The sequence below is a fragment of the Ziziphus jujuba genome, chromosome 4 (assembly GCF_031755915.1).
Source record: "Ziziphus jujuba cultivar Dongzao chromosome 4, ASM3175591v1".
Taxonomy (NCBI): Eukaryota; Viridiplantae; Streptophyta; class Magnoliopsida; order Rosales; family Rhamnaceae; genus Ziziphus; species Ziziphus jujuba.
The window spans coordinates 3,481,842-3,500,801 of NC_083382.1; the positions used below are offsets into that span (position 1 = coordinate 3,481,842).

General features: G+C 37.4%; 2 protein-coding genes and 1 pseudogene across 2 annotated transcripts; all 3 read left to right on the forward strand.

Annotated features, from left to right (window-relative positions):
* Nucleotides 1–5,639: 5,639 nt before the first annotated feature.
* LOC107423059 (PR5-like receptor kinase) lies at nt 5,640–10,981 on the forward strand (annotated as a pseudogene).
* A 990-nt stretch (nt 10,982–11,971) lies between these two features.
* LOC125421792 (probable protein phosphatase 2C 64) lies at nt 11,972–13,336 on the forward strand. Its single transcript, XM_048471301.2, has 2 exons — nt 11,972–12,637; nt 13,155–13,336. The coding sequence occupies exons 1-2, from the start codon at nt 12,319–12,321 to the stop codon at nt 13,208–13,210; spliced, it is 375 nt and encodes a 124-aa protein (XP_048327258.2). The 5' UTR covers nt 11,972–12,318; the 3' UTR covers nt 13,211–13,336.
* A 1,884-nt stretch (nt 13,337–15,220) lies between these two features.
* Nucleotides 15,221–18,223, forward strand: LOC107423142 (LEAF RUST 10 DISEASE-RESISTANCE LOCUS RECEPTOR-LIKE PROTEIN KINASE-like 2.4). The gene is made up of 3 exons (XM_016032662.4): nt 15,221–16,212; nt 16,832–16,867; nt 16,954–18,223. Exons 1-3 carry the CDS (start codon nt 15,444–15,446, stop codon nt 18,069–18,071), a joined length of 1,923 nt encoding a protein of 640 aa, XP_015888148.3. The 5' UTR covers nt 15,221–15,443; the 3' UTR covers nt 18,072–18,223.
* The last annotated feature ends 737 nt before the right edge of the window (nt 18,224–18,960 follow it).

The window sequence follows — 18,960 nt, forward strand, 5'->3', positions numbered from 1 at the left end:
GAGAAGAGTGAGCAATTCCAGAGAGAATTTGACAGTGTAGAGAGAGGTTCCACGTGAGAATCCTCCACGAGAGAAGTTTTTATTTTTGTATTCTATTTCCAAGAGAGTAATAGAATTCTTTTTATTTTTATTCTCATATATCTTCTCTAAAGTGGTCGGAGAACCACAACAAGTGGTATCAGAGCTCCAGGTCGAGAGCTTGGGTTCAAATTTTGAAGAAACAGAGCCTCTGTTCTTCAAGTTGGTGTTTCCCAAAGTTGCTCAAATAATTAATTTGACAATACCAAGTTAAAGTACTCGATGAGACGAGAACAATCAAGTTCACCGGAGAGAAACGCAAACGCTCATGCGCCCGCACGTGCCGTTTGAAATTTTCTGCAGCAGTTCACGCGCCTCACGCACCGCACGCGCCGTCTGGAGGTTGAAGACGACCACGTCAGCAGACACATCAGCGCACCCAGCCACGTCATCTGCCACGTGACCCGACACGTCGTCAGCCACTCAATCGCCACATCATCTGCCATGTGTTGACACGTCAACACAATCTGCCACGTCATCAGAAGTTTCTGAAATTACGGAATAGCCTCTGAATTATTGGAAATTACAGATTGACCCTTGTAGTTTCTGTATTTACAGGTTAAGCTAGAATTTTTGTGAAATTACATTTTTGCCCTAAAATTTCTGGTAGTTATATTTTGACCCTGGAAGAGTCAAGTCCACCATTTTCGGCTGTTCCGGACGCAACAGTTAACTCCGTTTTGCCAAATTCAGCTCCATTTTTGGTCAAGCCATAATGTCAATGGAAGAATCATCTTCGGGAGCTATGGTTAAGCTCACTGCCACAAATTATACACTTTGGAGACCTCGGATAGAAGATCTCCTCAATTGTAAGGATCTGTTTGATCCTATAGAAGCTAAAGGAGAAAACCCCGATCCTAGCAAAGAAGCAGAATGGAAGAAATTAAACAAGAAAATGATCGATCAGATCAGGCAATGGATCGACCACAGTGTCTTCCATCATATAGCGAAGGAAACGGATGCATATGCCCTCTGGACAAAATTGGAGGACATGTACCAGGCCAAGACTGCTCGGAACAAAGCCCTGTTGCTTAAGCGATTGGTAAATCTAAAATTACAAAGTGGAACTTCTGTAGCCAAGCATACCAATGAGTTCCAGAGCTTGGTAAATCAACTATCTGCTATGGATTACCAACTAGGGGATGAGGATCAAGCCCTCCTACTTCTAAGCTCTCTTCTAGACAGTTGGGAGACATTGGTAGTCTCTCTCAGCAATTCGGCCCCGAATGGCAAACTTAATATGTCTATGGTTAAGGATGCCCTATTTAATGAAGAGGCCAGGAGAAAGGACATTGGCATGGATCAGTCACATGCCCTCGTCACAGAGAGAGGAAGACAGCAAAGAGGTGGTCGAGATAGGGGGAGAGGCAGGAGCAAGAGCAGAGGCAGATCTACAGACGGCAGAAAATCATCATATAAGTGCTATCATTGTGGCCTGGAGGGTCACATGAAGAAGAACTGCAGAAAGTTGTTGAGAAAGCAGAGGCTCCAAGGTAATCAGCCGAAGAAGGATGGAGAGACACTAGTCACTGTTACAGGAGAAGTGGCGCTCTGCTTCACCGAAGAAGAGACACGCCTTCATATATCAACCCAAGATGTTGAGTGGGTAGTCGATACTGTAGCATCCTACCATGTCACTCCACACAGAGATTTCTTCAAAAAGTACAAAATAGGAGACTTTGGTACGGTAAAAATGGGAAATTCCAATTTCGCAAAGATTATATATTCAGGTAAAAACGAATGTTGGTTGTACAATCACTTTGAAGGATGTCCGTCATGTTCCAGATCTTCGGCTTAATCTACTTTTGGGAGCAGCCTTAGACAAGTAAGGCTATGACAACTACTTCAGCAAAGGCACATGGAAAATGACGAAAGGTGCCATAGTTGTCGCCCGAGGACATATTTGTGGAATGCTGTACAAGACTCATGTGAAGATATGTGCAGATAGCCTCAATATTGCAGAAGGAGAGGTGTCTCAAAATCTATGGCACCAGAGACTCGGTCACATGAGTGAAAAAGGATTGTCCACTTTGGCAAGAAAGAAGCTTATCACTGTTTACAAGGATGCTACGCTAGATCCTTATAATCACTGCTTGTTTGGTAAGCAACATAGAGTCTCCTTCAGTTCCTCTGCATCGAGAAGATCAGAGTTGCTTAGTCTGGTGCACTCTGATGTTTGTGGTCCCATAGAGGTGGAATCATTAGGTGGCAACAAGTATTTCCTGACCTTCATTGATGATGCTTCTCGGAAGGTGTGGGTATATTTCTTGAAGACAAAGGATCAGGTATTGGATTACTTCAAACTGTTTCATACCATGGTAAAGCGTGAAACAGGAAAGAAGCTGAAATATCTCCGCTCAGATAATGGAGGCGAGTATACTTCCAAGGAGTTCGATGCCTATTGCAGAAGACACGGCATTCGACATGAGAAGACAGTCCCTCGCACCCCACAACATAATGGAATAGCCGAAAGAATGAACCGAACCATTATGGAAAAGGTCAGAAGTATGATCAGTATGGCTAAACTGCCAAAGCCATTCTGGGGAGAAGCTGTTCGTGCCACCTGCTATTTAATCAACAGATCACCGTCAGTACCGTTGAATTTTGAAATTCCAGAGAAAGTGTGGTCGGGTAAGAATCCCTCCTACTCTCATTTAAGAGTGTTTGGTTGTTTAGCTTATATACATGTATCCAAGGAGCTCAGACAGAACCTCGATGTAAGATCTACTCCATGCATCTTTATAGGATATGGAGATGAAGAATTCGGATACAGGTTATGGGACCCGAAAACAAAGAAGGTTATTAGAAGCAGGGATGTAGTATTCTATGAAAACCAGACAATGGAAGACATTGAAAAACCCATAATGTCTCCTAATTGTAGTTCTAGTGCCGAGAATTTTTGTCATAATCCAGCACCAGCACAAATAGCCACAAAGGGTAATGAGGTGCATGAAGATATACCAGAAGCAGACCAGGAGGAAGAAGGGGATATTGAGCAGGGGGAGACTCAATCCTCTCAAGCAGCTGCAGGGCCATCACAGTGGTCAGATGATGGTACATCTCTTGAAACCAGTGGTTTACAAGTTCGGAGATCTGAGGGAGGCCGAATTCCATCAAAGAGATTTCCAGAATCTGAGTATATTCTGCTTACTGAAGAGGGGGAGCCAGAGAGTTTCCAGGAAGCTATTTCTCATTAAGAGAAGTAAAAGTGGCTGCAAGAAATGCAAGATGAGATGGAATCCTTACAGAAAAATCATACTTATGAGTTGGTTGAGCTTCCAACAGGAAAGAAGGCACTAAAGAATAAATGGGTGTTCAAGCTCAAGAAAGATGGCAGCGGAAGGGTGGTGAAACACAAAGCCCGATTAGTGGTCAAAGGATTTCTTCAGAAGAAAAGAATTGACTTTGATGAGATTTTTTCACCAGTGGTAAAAATGACTTCAATTCAAGTCATCTTTGGTTTAGTAGCAAGTCTAAACCTAGAGCTTGAACAGATGGATGTGAAGACAGCATTTCTTCACGGTGATTTATATGAGGAAATCTACATGGAGCAGCCAGAAGGATTTAAGGTTTCAGGGAAAGAAAACCTCGTATGCAAGCTAAAGAAGAGCTTATATGGCCTCAAGCAAGCACCAAGACAATGGTGCAAGAAGTTTGACTCGTTTATGGTGAGTCAAGGCTATAAAAGGACTGCAGCAGACCAGTGTGTTTATATTCAAAAATTTTCAGGTGGAAACTTCATTGCACTTTTGCTATATGTGGACGACATGTTGATCATTGGACAAGATGCAATGAAGATTAGTCAGCTGAAGAAAGAATTGTCTAAGTCCTTTGATATGAAAGACTTAATACCAGCTCAACAAATTTTGGGAATGCAAATAATCCGAGACAGGAAGAATAGAAGGTTATGGCTATCTCAAGAGAAGTATATTGAACGGGTGATAAAGAGATTCAACATGGATAAAGCCAAACTGGTCAGCATTCCACTTGCAAATCATTTCAAGTTGAGTAAAAGATTGTGCCCCTCATCCAAAGAAGAGATAGAGGAGATGGCTTCAGTACCATATTCTTCAGCGGTAGGAAGTTTGATGTATGCAATGGTGTGTACCAGACCAGACATTACTCACGCAGTAGGTGTTGTGAGCAAATTTCTTTCAAATCCTGGAAAGAAACACTGGGAAGCAGTCAAATGGATTCTCAGGTATCTTAAAGGTACATCGAAGCTGTGCTTGTGTTACGGAGGAGGTGATCCAATCTTAGAAGGCTATACAGATGCAGATATGGCCGGAGACCCTGATAATAGAAAGTCTACATCAGGTTATCTCTACACTTTTGCGGGGGGAGCTGTGTCATGGCAGTCAAGATTGCAGAAGTGTGTTGTTTTATCCACTACTGAAGCAGAGTACATTGTCGCAGCGGAAGCGGGTAAGGAAATGTTGTGGTTAAAGCATTTTCTCACAGAATTGGGCATCAAGCAAGAAGACTACAAGATACATTGTGATAACCAAAGTGCCATGGATTTGAGCAAAAACGCAATGTATCATTCCCGTACAAAGCACATTGACATCCGCTATCATTAGATATGCGAAGTAATAGATCAACAGTTGCTGAAACTAATGAAGATCCACACAAAAGAGAATCCAGCAGATATGCTAACAAAAGTTGTTGCTAAAGAAAAGCTGAAGCTATGCAGAGACATAGCCGGAATGGATGGCAGATGACCATCAGTTTAAATGCGGCTGGAGGGGGAGAATTGTGAAGTCCAGCCGCACCACCACTGCACCGACAGTGTGAAGACTGCTCAACCACCATCTTTGACAATGGCCATTACTGCATTTAACACCAAACTCCAACTTGCTCAACAATTGTGGGCTACTGTCAGAAGCTGTTGAAGATTGTGGCTATGCAACCGACCTTATAAGCCTATAAATAGGCTCCATCCCGTTGCATGCAAGCCAAGCCAAGAGAGAAAGCTCAATATCATCCCAAGTGAGGAGTATTGAGAGTAAACTCCGAGAGAGAGAGTGTTTAAGTTCCAGAGAGAGCTTGAGAGAAGAGTGAGCAATTCCAGAGAGAATTTGATAGTGTAGAGAGAGGTTCCACGTGAGAATCCTCCACGAGAGATGTTTTTATTTTTGTATTCTATTTCCAAGAGAGTAATAGAATTCTTTTTATTTTTATTCTCATATATCTTCTCTAAAGTGGTCGGAGAACCACAACAGTACTGTAGCGGCCACCCAAACTTCTAGTTGAATTACATTCGGGACGTCGTAGAGATCACTATCTCTTCCTTGAATTGTCAGGTTCTTGAAATCAACGCAAGCATGCATATATACTCTCACTGCTGTTAGGATGGATTACTGGAACAATATTTGTCCAAAAACCCAAACAGCCCTACACAAAACCACCTTGGATATGAACTTCTTCAATTATAGTTCGGATGCTCAAGAAGCAATGCTGTTATTTGGATGCGAGAAATCCGATTATTTTCCAAACCATTTCAATTGCACGAATATAGATCAAATTCAGATACTACCAATTACTTTGTAATCGAAGGAATCATGACCACAAAGAGTGCAGACTTACCAAATGGAGCCTGCGTAGGAGTGACAATCCGAATTTTCCAATCACAAGCCAAGGTTTTAGAATCATTCAAGAACGCATCTGAGCGTAATCTAATAAAGGCAGTGAATTCCTGGTTCCGGTTAAATTGGCACGCCAATGATAGTCTCTGCGATCAATGTGATCATTCCAGTGGCCGGTGCGGCTACAATCTTAGTTCAGGTGGATTCTCCTGCTATCATCATAAAGGTACGAATGTATGGGATTTGTTTATTTTTTGGTATTTTGTTTTCATTTTGATTAAAATGAATATAAAATGTAGGAGGTGGCATTCTGAAGCCAGCATTAGTATTGACTCCGAATCCAATATTATTTACTACTCTTGACTTGGTCCATTATCCAACCTAATTAATTCCAAACCATAGTACCAGTTACCCTTTGAAGTATTTTAACAATAACATGTTTTAACTTATATGCATGTCTTAATTTGTTGACTAAGCAGATAGCCAATCATCATCATGACTATGATAATTATATAATTTGATTAAAACAACTAATAAGAGAAAGTTGGAAAAACAAAGGAAAAGGACAAAAAGAAAATGGAGGAAAAAAAAAAAAAAGATAATATGTGTGTGTGTGTGTGTGTGTGTGTGTGTGTGTGTGTGTTTATTAATATATTTATGGAGTTGATCTAGCCAAACTATTTCAACAAGGTAGAACCACTTTTGACATTTTATAGAATTTTTTTTTTTTTAATTGGAATGGGAGATTTGAACTTAGACGTTCTAAGTAGGAAACACTAAATTTTGTCAATGTAGTATCTCCAAAGAACAACCGCTTTTTATATATGAAGCTAGTTTTATGTAGCTAAATCAATGATATTTTATGAAGTTTTGCGTAGAACTATATTATTCCGCTCGGCTGCCAAATAAATATATCTTACTAATAATTGTAACATGCGAACACATAAGGTTCATTTCAACTCATCCACTAAATACCTTTAGCACGATTTCAGCTTTTTATGTAACACCCCGTCCCGAACCATGTCGGAATTTTTGCACGTTGACCGAGGTTGACGGTTGATCGTTGACCGAAGGGGTCAAAAGTTGACTTTTTGATCCGGTTGGAATTCTAGGTTGACTGAGGTACCGTTACGAAGTACATGTTGACACGAGTTCGTAAACTAGTAGCACGTCGAAAACGGAGCTACGGTTTGAAAGTTATGAGCAAAACAAGTTGAGGTCCAAACTGTCCAAGGGGTGCCGGAGTTGACTTTTTATTCATGAAAGGTTGAGCTTTGACTCATGCATGGTTGTGAAGTGCTCGTCGATACGAGTCCGTAGACTAGCGGCACGTCCGATTTGGACATGTGGTTTGAAAGTTATGGACCTGTAAAGTTTTTCAAATACTGTATTATTTTAATATTATTTTTACACGCATAACGATGTGCCACGTGTTACTCAATGAAGGTGACCATGTGTCACCATGGTGAAATGCCACATGTCAACCATGTGTAAAATCAAATTATTTTTATTATTATTTTAAATAATAATATTTTTTATTTAATTATTTTTATTTTTCCTTTTTTCTTTTCTCTTTCTTTTCCTTTTCCTTTTTCTTTTCTTTTTCTTTTTCTTTTTCTTTTCTTTTCCCCACGTGGGAAAACACCCTTCTTTTTCTTTTTTTCTTTTTTTTCCTTTCTTCTTCCCCGAGCCCGAGAGACCAAAAACACGCAGCAAGCTTTTTCTCCCTTTCTCTCTCCTTTGACTCTCTGTCTCTCTCTGTTTGACCGGCGTTTCGCCGGATTTCAATCCCCAGAATGCTACACGCGCCGGCCACCGATGTAGCCCGCCATCTCACGACCTCAGCCACCAAAATCCCGGCCAGCCGCCGCCGGATGCGCCCAGATCGGGCCGGCGAAGTCACGGCGGCGAGGAGAAATTTTTCCGGCGATTCTCGCCGTTTCCGACCAACCCAGCCCGTCCTATAGCTCTAGCCCACTATTTTCGACCCCTCTGAGTCCATTTCCGGGGTTAGTTTGCCCAAAATCCCCACCGTTTGAAAGATCCCTCAAGATCAAAACCGGCCGAACCTTCCCGACCAAATTCCGGCCACCTCCGGCGGAATTGGGGTCGATGGAGACCGGATTGGTGATCCTCGTTCCACGAGCTTCGATTCGGTATATCATTCGCCTATTTTGGTTAAAGTTTGTGTTTGACCCCCCGGGTACCGGGTATTATTTACCCGATTAAAATATTAATTTATTTGACTGTCTGTGAATTTTGTTCTAGGAGCACCGGTGAGTCGTAGAATTGATCCCGTGGTGGATCGTAGGTTAATTGCGTGCTCCAGGTGAGTGACCCACCTTTAAAAATATTTTTGGGGTAATTAATTGTATTTATGTGGTATTAATTTGATATCTGTAATTTGTGCTCATGTGGTGTATTTTAAATACAATCGGGAAAAAATATTATTTTATATATATAATTACCCATTGGTGCTAAATGAAATTTTGGGGTCATTAGAAATTTCCGATTATTATTTTATCATGGTTTAATTTATTATTTATGCATGAGCAAAGTGTATTTCGGTAGTATTTGTACGTGGTTTTCAGTATTGATTTTTCGGGCATAATTGGGTTAAATATCTTGCGAAAATATTGGTTTAATTTTATAAATTATGCCCGCGGTATTTCAATTGTTGAATTTCGTATTACGAGAAAATGTATAGTTTTATCTGTTATCGATGTTTTCGTACCGGGTTGTTGAATAAAAATATGTGGGATGGTGTTTTGTGAAAATTTAGTATACTTCCCACGGTAATTTTGTAAAATGGTACGGTTGGTTATTATTGTTTATTTTTAGACGCACTCATACAGTATTGGTGTTCTGGTGTATGGTGTATGGACACGTGGTAGCACGCGGTTATTATGTGGTTTAGCGTGGGGTTATTACTTCACCCGTGAGTTGCCATTGGACCGTGGGCAGGCAAGGTTATTGTTGTGCACAGCCGCCCCCCTCCTTGGCCGGGTGATGGTTTTTTTAGCAGCGGTACTGTCGGGACGCCGTAGTGACCGTTGCAGGTTTCTCTCTTTAACCCCCCGCCAGTCGGTGCTCAGGACGCTGGGTATCGGAGGGCATCACCGGTATATGGTGTGGTGCGTCGGTGTAAATTGCAAATAATGTTTTAAACCCCAAAGGTGTTCTAAAATTAATTATTATAATTTATTGCAGTTTATTTATATTTGGGGTATTTATTTGTTTATTTGTTGTTTATTAATTTGTTGGTTCCTTGGTTTTCGGGAAGTACGTACATCGGGTTTTGCGAAAAGGTTTTAAAAAGGGGAACATTTCAAACGGAGTGAATAGTGAGGGTTTTGAGAGAAATTATTACTTCAAATATTTATTTATTTATTTATTTAATTGTTCGGTATTGCTTAATTAAATTCCTTTATTTTTATATTATTATTATTAAAGGTGTACAGTAGATAGGGTCACTCACTGAGATGATTAGCATCTCACACTCTTAAATTTCGTTCCCCTAGGTTCAGGTTGGAGACGTTGATTGTCCGGCCGAGCCCAACGTCTCAGTTCATTGCCGAAGGTTCAAGAAGTTTTTTTTTTTCCCTTTTCCTCTCGATCTTGTATTGCTTCTTTATCTGTCATTTTATAAATTCCACATTTGTTGTATAATGCTCTGTATATTGTATTGGACGTGTAGTTGTTTTTATGCACTGGGTTGCTGCTGTTGTTTTCTTTTGAAGTGCTGCAATTTGTGGAACAATTTGTAGTATCGTGGGAGGAATAAGGGGATGTTTTTAGAAGTGTGTTTTCAGTGCAGGTAATTTGTGGTAAGTAAATCCCTTAGGGGAGGCTCTGCCGGATTTTCCGTTGGAGGGTTCGGTAGGGTTTCCCTGGGATCAGGGCTGTCTAGGGTTCCGGGGAAGGAATTCTGGACGGGTCCTGACATTTTAGAAATAACAAAAACAAAAACAAAATATTGATGCCAAAAGACCGAGACTATTGCCTAAAATGAAGTTAGGCGCAAAGGCTTCATTTTCTTCAATATATGAACTTAATACTATTCTTTTTTAACCTATTTTTCCTGCAGTTGCTCATGAATCTTCTTCCGAGCATAAGTTGTTCATAGGTAAAGATATCTCCATCCTTTTTTTCTTATTTTGCCAATCGTACGTAATACAATGAAGTATACAATATACAGCTTAAAATGGTTTTCTGAATATAGGTATTTCAGCCGCTGTGCTTGGGTTTATGATAACTTCTGTCTTAATTCTACGTACTTGTAATAGAGAATGGGTATCAAGTAAAGCAATGGTCAATTGGAAGAAAAGCAAAACAGAGGAGTTCGATGAGGAGGCATTTATGAAGTGTTACACATCATTTTCCCCGAAGAGATATGGTTATTCAGACATCAAAAAGATGACCAACTCCTTTGCAAACGTAATAGGGAAAGGAGGATTTGGTTGTGTATACAAAGGAACACTACCTGATGGTCGTCTTGTTGCCGTTAAAATCCTCAAAGAGTCTAAAAGCAATGGAGAAGAATTTATCAATGAAGTTGCTATTATGAGTAGAACTTCTCATGTTAACATAGTTACTCTTCTTGGATTTTGCTATGAGGGAACCAAGAAAGCCTTAATTTATGATTACATGCCCAATGAATCGCTTGATAAATTTATTTTCAACCATGAACCTTCGAATACGACACCTTGTCCAGAGTGGAATACATTGTATGAAATTGCTCTTGGCATTGCACGAGGACTAGAATACTTGCATTGCAGTTGTAACACGAGGATTTTGCATTTTGACATAAAGCCTCAAAACATTCTCTTGGATAAAGATTTTTTTTCCGAAAATCTCTGATTTCGGACTAGCCAAACTGTGGCTAAAAAAGGACAGTGTTGTTTCGATGATCATGGCTAGAGAAACTGCAGGATACATAGCACCAGAAGTATTTAGTAGGAATTTTGGTGGTGTATCATAAATCCGATGTTTATAGTTATGGAATGTTGGTTATGGAAATTGTTGGAGGAAGAAAGAATATTAATGATCCTAGAGTGCCTCATACAAGTGAAACCTACTTTCCATTTTGGATTTATGAAGATATGGAATTGAGTAAAGATTTAAGAATTTTGGGAGTTAAAACAGAGGAAGAAAATGAAACGAAGATTTTATTGGTGAGCTTTTGGTGCATTCAGACAAATCCATCAGACCGACCACCAATGAGTCAAGTAGTAGATATGCTACAAGGAAACCTTCAATCCCTCCAGATTCCACCAAAGCCATTCTTGTTTTCTCCTGAAAGGTCTCCTCAACATTGATAATTTTTTTAACAATTTCATTGTCAAAATTATTTCAAATCCATTAAAATCCATCATTTTTTAAAATTAATGATTTTTTTAATACCATTAGATTTCGAAAGAATTCTACAAAGTCCTAATTGAATACATCTAGATTTTAATAGGATTTTATAAAATTTATTAAAATCTGAATTAAATACCACTATATTTGGGTAGACTCCTTTAGGCCGTGTTTGTTTCACCGGATTGGGCAGGCTAGGACAGGAATGTATCCCAGTCCGGTGTTTGGTAGCAACATTTAGAGAATGGGACAACTTGACCTGTACAGTGAAAGAGTCCCACTTCCGCAGGATTAAACTGACCCATTTTCCACCTGGGTCAGTTTTGTCCCAAACTCATCGTCCCATTCTCCTCTCTCTCGCTGGTGTCTCTCGCTGGTATCTCTCGCCGAAGCAGGTCCACTAGATCGTCTCAACAATCGAAGCAGCTCTTCCCCGGTGAATGTCCATGGCCTCTCGAGACCTCTGCATCCCTCTAAGGAAGAAACACGGCCGATTAGTATGATTTCTTCTTCTTCGTGTTCTCTCCAATGTCTGTATTTTGATTTAATGATTCTGTTTTTTTTTTTTTTTTCTTGGGAAGAAGTTTTGATTCAGAAAGAAAGGAGGTTTTTTTAGCTTTGTTTTTTGTGTTGTGGGGAAAAAAAGAAATACTATGATATATCTGATAGTTGTTGTTCTACTACGTTCCGCAACACGCATGTATGAATGTGTTTACTTTTGTTATGAGCATCTTCATTCAAATTTCCCATAGCCATGGTTCATTTTTTGTTTGTTTACATTTCTTAGGAATTATTTTTGCTTCTAGTTAAATTTGTTGATCGATGATTGTCTCACAAACTGACCACTTTTTTTCAAACCTTCCCTTTTTCTGTTTTTCCTTTAGATTTTTCTTCACTAGCGGCTGCTTATGGTCGTGGGTTTTCTATTTTAAAAGAAAATAAAGATGAGGCATTCAGAGTCTTAAGGTCATATTGTCCTTTGTTTTTGTGCAATCCCCTAAAAGAAACAAACTTCAAAGTGGCTTCTTTGTCATTTTTCTTTTGATCTATTGTGGTTTTGTTATCCAAATTCAAGAAAACAAGGAAAAAAAAAAAAGTTCAACTTGTATATTTATTAACTTTATATGTTTTAAAATATATGTTTTTGGCTTTTATGTTGTTTTGTATTAGTTTATAATTATTGAGCTGAGAAGTGGGGCAGAATAGAATTGGCAATCAGGATTTTCTGGGGTTAGAGGTGTTTCAGTGTGCTTATTACATGTGGAGATTTGGGAAGGTTGTTTGGATGAGATGAGGGATGTTATCAAAGTTGATGAACTACTTGAGGGCTTGTTTTTGGCCGAGGTCGAATCGATATGTTCATACGGGTTCAGATGCTGGAGGTCGCCGAGATGGGCTTTTATGGTACAAAGATTCAGGGCAGCATTTTAATGGTGAATTCTCAATGGCTGTAGTCCAGGCTAACAATTTACTCGAGAATCAGAGCCAGATTGAGTCTGGCAATTTGAGCTTGCATGAGTCTGGTCCATGTGGTACTTTTGTTGGTGTTTATGATGGACATGGTGGGCCGGAGACTTCAAGATTTATCAATGATCACCTCTTTCAGCATCTCAAGAGTAAGTGGATTTTTTAAACTTTATGAGTGGATTTTTATGCTTCAGGAATCTTTTCAACAACCTTGTCGGCTTCAATTGTTATGGTTTCAAATTCTTATTACTCTTGATTGATTGTTGAGAAAGTTGCAGGGGAAAAAAAGGTTTATGAGAGAGATTGGCTATTTGGTGATGGGGATATGATAATGTAGCCGGCCTCTACTGGCTGGGACCTTTCCAAGTTATAAAAGAGAGAATTTTTATCCATTTGAGTCTTAATTTTAAAAATATGAAAGATTTTTACCCCAATAAGCCAAATAGTTATCTTTTAGATTGGTGGATTTTACTTTCTTGGATTTTTCATATCAATAAACTTCAGTTACTTTGAGTTTCCATTTTTCTTTTTTTTTCCCCCACCGTTTCTTGACAGTTAATTGTAGCTTGGAAGTTTGGAACATAAATTTTATGGTTGAATAGCAGCTTCTATGATCCATATTAAAGACCTTGTTGTGAAATTTTCTTTTTTGAATGAAATCTGCAGGGTTTACTTCAGAGCAGCAGTCTATGTCTGCAGATGTAATACGGAAGGCATTTTAAGCAACAGAAGAGGGTTTTCTCTCTGTTGTCACCAGACAATGGCCTATGAAACCACAGATTGCAGCAGTTGGATCTTGCTGCCTTGTTGGTGTTGTTTGTGGTGGATTCCTTTACATTGCTAACCTTGGTAATCAGAAATACTGTAAAAGTGATTTTAATTGGTTAAAGTAACTAATGTTGGTAGATTGGTGGAAGTATTGTAATTTCATAACATAGACAATTCTAGGTATAAGTTGGTTGAGATTTAAAGCGGCTCAACATTTAACAAAAATTTTACAAAGCGGCTCAACATTTTAAGTAGTTTATGGGTGTTAAAAAAAAAATTACAAATGTATTATAAATATTATTAAATTATTTTTATTATTAATTAATTGAACATATAAATATCTATACAAAAAATATTAAATATAAGTAATAATAAAACTTTAACTAAATATAATATTTAATTTTTTTGTAAATATAAATATATTTTAAATCTTTTCATATTTAACAAAATAAAAACTATAATTATAAAATAGTCCAATCAAATCTGATCCTGCACAAAACATGGGACAATTAGTCCAACATTCAGTCCAGAACTATATCAAACACAATACTGTACTATTCGATCCTGTCCAGTCCGAACCTATCCTGTCCGATCCCGTCCAATCCGGACCTATCCTGCGTAGCAAATGCTCCCTTAGAATTTAAATTAAATATTTTTAATTTTTTAAATAATTTCAAAATACTTCAATTTCAATATTGAATATACTCTTTTAAGATTATATACCAAATGCAGCCGTGATCCAAAGGACCAAGTACATCGATGCTTTTATAATCAAATCTTATAAAAATGAAAAAAAAAAATCGCAAACAAAAATTGCTCATAAAAAGGAATATTAACACGTTGAAAAGTCAGCAATTCTTATTTTATTTATTTATTATATTTTTTTTTTGGGGGGGGGGGCAAGAGTCAGCAAATTGAAGAGGCAGAGTTTTTTGTTTTTGCTTTCGGGATTGAAGAGGCAGAGTTGTTAGCCACCAAAGACAACACTAATATCCAATCGATATATGATCTTTTTTTGTTCGCAAAATATAGATTATGTTTTCTAAATTATAGGATTAGTGCGTACCATTAGGTGACCAAGTAGAATTCGAATTCGAAGTTAAGGAATTCTTTTTTTTTTTTTTTTAATAAGAATTCAAAGTTGAGAAATTGAAACAGATGAGACGTCCCATCTATATGACACCATTTACTTAAGTACTCGAAAACAATAGTAAAATTAACTAGCACTTTAATTTAAAACTATCCAAAAAAAAGCATATACTTATCATTTATTTTCTCAATCGGTCATGATATATATTTGTACTTTTCTACTCTACTTTTGACATCTGTTCCTTTGATATAAAATATATAACTTTTCTTTTTAGGGTTGTGGACCATATAATAATAACTTTATGTATGTACCTCAATCAATGACGTTTCATAGAAATAATTATAAGATGCTTTCCTTTGGACTATATCGTCTACCCCACCCCCAAAAAAAAAAAAAAAAAAAAAAAGGTCTCATTAATAATATTGATTCTATAAATTCCACGCCTTCCATAGGAATATCCTTTTTTTTTCTTCAAGTCATCTTCAACATCTTCTTTGGACGTTTGCATGTACACAATCTCCTATTAGAGTGGGAATACTTCAAAAATTTTCGTTGGTTTTTTTTCCATTTTCTAAGTCCTAATCAGCAAACAGATCAATACCCCAGCAGCTGTATGGAGAATATAACATAACATGATCGGATCATGAAACACATTGATCTAATGACTTAATTATTATATCATCATGACGAAATGGAAGCTTTTGATTTTGATGGGTTTGTTGTTTTGTTGGGAAACACTTGTTAGTTCACGTGGACAACACTGCACTTGATCCTTTCACATGGACACCTGTTATTTCACATGCACAAATATGGACGGTAAGTAAAGAAATTTTTGGCTGCAGAAAAAATTTCCACTTCCTTTCATATTTTTGGAGGACATGGATTTTTTCTGCCCCCTCCTCCTGTTCCCATTGTGAGTCAGCCATTAAAATTTAAAACTTGTTTTTTCCATTTTGTTTTAACCTAAGTCACCTATATATTAAGCTTTAAGTGAGACTCCTTTTCATTAAAAATAAATTGTTGCCTCTTATTTGAAGTACACTGAAACAAATTTTTTTTTTTTTTTTTTTCCTCCTAGGTTTTCTTTTCGCTCAAAAATGCATTTCCTCTTCCCAAACATCGTCTTTTTGATAATCTTCGTCCATGGCCCATCAATATCTGTTTGTGCTGATAACGAAAAATACCACAACTGTGGCAAACTCATTGAATGTGGAAATATCCGGGATATTGGTTATCCCTTCTGGGGATTGGGAAACACCAGACCAGATTACTGTGGCCCTCCAAATTTCCAGCTGAGTTGCATAAACCACGTTTTACATATCACAATCTCCTCCCAGGATTACCGAGTCCTGGATATCGACGTTGTCAAACATGAGCTCAGGCTCGTCAGGAAGGATTACTGGAACAATGTTTGTCCCCACACAGAGCTCCATAACACCACCTTGGATGATATGTTCAGCTTCTTCAATTATACTTTGGATACTGAATATATGACTCTGTTATATGATTGTAAAGTCAAAATCGGTATGCTCAACTACTTCAATTGCAGCACATCTGGAAGAGACACTGTAAATTACTTCTTAACAGAGCTTATAACACAGAATAACTTGCGAAAAGCGACTGCAGTTCATACAAGTTTTTATGGAAATTGCAAGGAAAGTGTAGTGGTTCGAGTTTTTCAATCAGAAGCTATGGTTTTGCAGAATGATACTTCTTCATTAAAGGATAAGGTGATAAAGGCTGTGAGTTCCGGGTTTGGTTTGAAGTGGGATGCAAATAATACTCTCTGTGATGCTTGTGAAGGGACTAACGGGAGGTGCGGTTACAACCCTGTTTCTGGTGAATTTGTCTGCTATCAAAACCAAGGTTTGCTCTTCTTCTTTTGTTTGTTTATTTTTATTTTTATTTTGAAGAAAAAAAATATGATGTAGAACTTCATAATATTCTGATTGATGAAGCGAAATCAGCTTACTCTGTTTTCTCTGTTTCTAAAAACAAACATTTTCAGAATAATCCTGGAATTAGAGATCCAGCAGGAGTTCAATCTGGTTATGTTTCTTGCAGATAATATTTCATATATAACATGTTTCATCTCCTTAAGTTTAACTATAAAACTTTGTTCTTTACTCGAAACCAAAAAGCACAATAGTTATGCTATAAGGCCTTGTCTGGTTATGTAACTTAAAAGCTGTTTTTGTTCTTTAGGCCTCGTTTACGTTTAGTCAAATATTGTGACTTATTACTTTTATAATCAGCAATAAGATACAGCTTACCTTTAGAAGATAAGACTCTAGCAAATATCGAATATGAATGCATGATCCACATTTGACACGACGCCACAATCATCACTGATCATTTTTGGAGAAAAAAGAGTCGGAAAGACAAAATATTATGGCATTTTTTTAGTTAGTATGCTTATTTTCTGTTCTTCAAAGGAGATTTTAGTTTTGATGAACTCATTTTTATTTTTACCTATTTTTGGCAGATGTTAGATCGTCTCTGAGGCTAAGTTGGGCCATAGGTAAAAATGTCACTATGATCTTATTCTTACTATGCTCCAATGAAACATATATAATAATACAAGTTAAATAATTTTTTGGAATGTAGGCATTTCAGTAGCTGTGCTTGGATTTTTCACAATTTCTGTGGTGATTTTTTGTATCCACAAGAGAAAATATGTATCAAGTAAAGTTATGGTATTTTGGAATAAAGACAAAACAGAGGAGTTCGATGTGGAGGCGTTTATAAGGAATCATATTTCATTTGCACCAAAGCGATATAGTTATTCCCAAGTCAAGAAAATGACAAACTCATTTGCAAACTCAATAGGAAGAGGAGGATATGGTTGTGTATACAAAGGAACACTACCTGATGGTCATCTTGTTGCAGTAAAAGTCCTAAAAGAGTCTAAAAGTGATGGAGAAGAATTTATCAATGAAGTTGCAAGTATGGGTAGGACTTCTCATGTAAATATAGTCACTCTTTTCGGATTCTGTTACGAAGGAACCAAAAGAGCCTTGATTTATGATTACATGCCCAATGGATCGCTTGATAAATTTATATTTAATCAGGAATTTAAGAATATGCCTCGTAGTTGTCTAGAATGGAAAACATTGTATGAAATTGCTCTTGGCATTGCACGAGGACTAGAATACTTGCATCGTGGTTGTAACACGAGGATCTTGCATTTTGACATAAAGCCTCAGAACATTCTTTTGGATGAAGATTTTTGTCCAAAAATTTCTGATTTTGGTTTAGCTAAACTATGGCTAAACGAGGAAAGCATTGTATCGGTGATTGGTACGAGAGGAACTGTAGGATATATAGCACCTGAAGTATTCAGTAGGAATTTTGGTGGAGTATCTCATAAATCTGATGTTTATAGTTATGGTATGCTGGTTCTGGAATTAGTCGGAGGACGAAAGAATATTAATGCTAGAGTTCACTATACAAGTGAAATATACTTTCCTTCTTGTATTTATGAAGATCTAGAATTAGGTAGAGATTTAAGGGTTTCAGGAGTTGCAACAGAGGAAGAAAAAGAAATAGCAAGGAAGATGGTAATGGTCAGCTTCTGGTGCATTCAGACAAATCCATCAGAACGACCCCAAATGAGTAAAGTAGTAGATATGTTAGAAGGAGACCTTCAGTCCATCCAGATTCCACCAAAGCCATTTTTGTTTTCTCCTCCAAGGTCTCCTCAGCAATATTCCACGAAATCATAATAATTAATGTTTATGTATATAAGCATAGTACTTATTATAATTGCACATACTAGTTTTTCTCTTTTTTAGTATTTGCCCAATTTTCTGTATGTTTCTAATTTTCTCTCAGTGAAGCTTTTGCTTGAATAAACATAACGAAAAAAAGAAAATAGCAGCAATAGTTTTATAGTCAAACCTTTAAAAAGTGAGAAAGAGAAAAAAGGGATTTGCAAATAGAGATTGCCCAAAAAACGGAACATTAATTTCTTGAAGAGACAGAAAATTGAAGAGGCAGAGTAGTTTTCTATTAACGCAAGTACTAATGTCCAATCTGTAATAAATATCATGTTTTTTACATGAAACGTATGAGTTTTAGATATCCCATCTATATCACACCATTCATAAGTCCTCGATGGAAAGCAATGTAGTGACTTTAATTAAGAGACTTACGGAAACGGACAAACGTAGAAAAGAGACTTTAACAAGCTATAAAAAAAAACAAAAACAAAAGAGGCTTTCGCAAACCTATAAAAGAGGACTAGCTAAGCAGAAGTCTTAGCAAAGTCAGAAGTCCTTGTTTAATTATAAATATGTACTGTAAGAATAATTATTTTATTTTTAGGCAAAAAAATGGACTTGGAACCTATAAAAGAGGACCAATTAAGCAGAAGATTTTGCAGAATCCAAAATTTTTGTTTAATTATATAAAATATGTAATTATACTGTAAGAATTCTTATTTTATTTCTAGGGAAAACAAAGATAATAAAAGATTTGACATGATGGGAAATAAACAAAAACAAAAGTGAGTTTCACAAACCTAAGCCCACTCAACATCAAAAAAGCAAGAAAAGTGAGTCCTAGGAGAAACACCAATAGAAGTTTCCATCGGGTGTCGATTGTCACACCCTA

Excerpts from the sequence above, each read along its gene's own strand:
- LOC125421792 (XM_048471301.2), top strand. The coding sequence starts at position 12,319 with ATGTTATCAAAGTTGATGAACTACTTGAGGGCTTGTTTTTGGCCGAGG. Across the intron at positions 12,638-13,154 it reads CCTCTTTCAGCATCTCAAGA|GGTTTACTTCAGAGCAGCAG; the intron begins GTAAGTGGATTT and ends TGAAATCTGCAG.
- LOC107423142 (XM_016032662.4), top strand. The coding sequence starts at position 15,444 with ATGCATTTCCTCTTCCCAAACATCGTCTTTTTGATAATCTTCGTCCAT. Across the intron at positions 16,213-16,831 it reads TGTCTGCTATCAAAACCAAG|ATGTTAGATCGTCTCTGAGG; the intron begins GTTTGCTCTTCT and ends TATTTTTGGCAG. Across the intron at positions 16,868-16,953 it reads GAGGCTAAGTTGGGCCATAG|GCATTTCAGTAGCTGTGCTT; the intron begins GTAAAAATGTCA and ends TTTGGAATGTAG.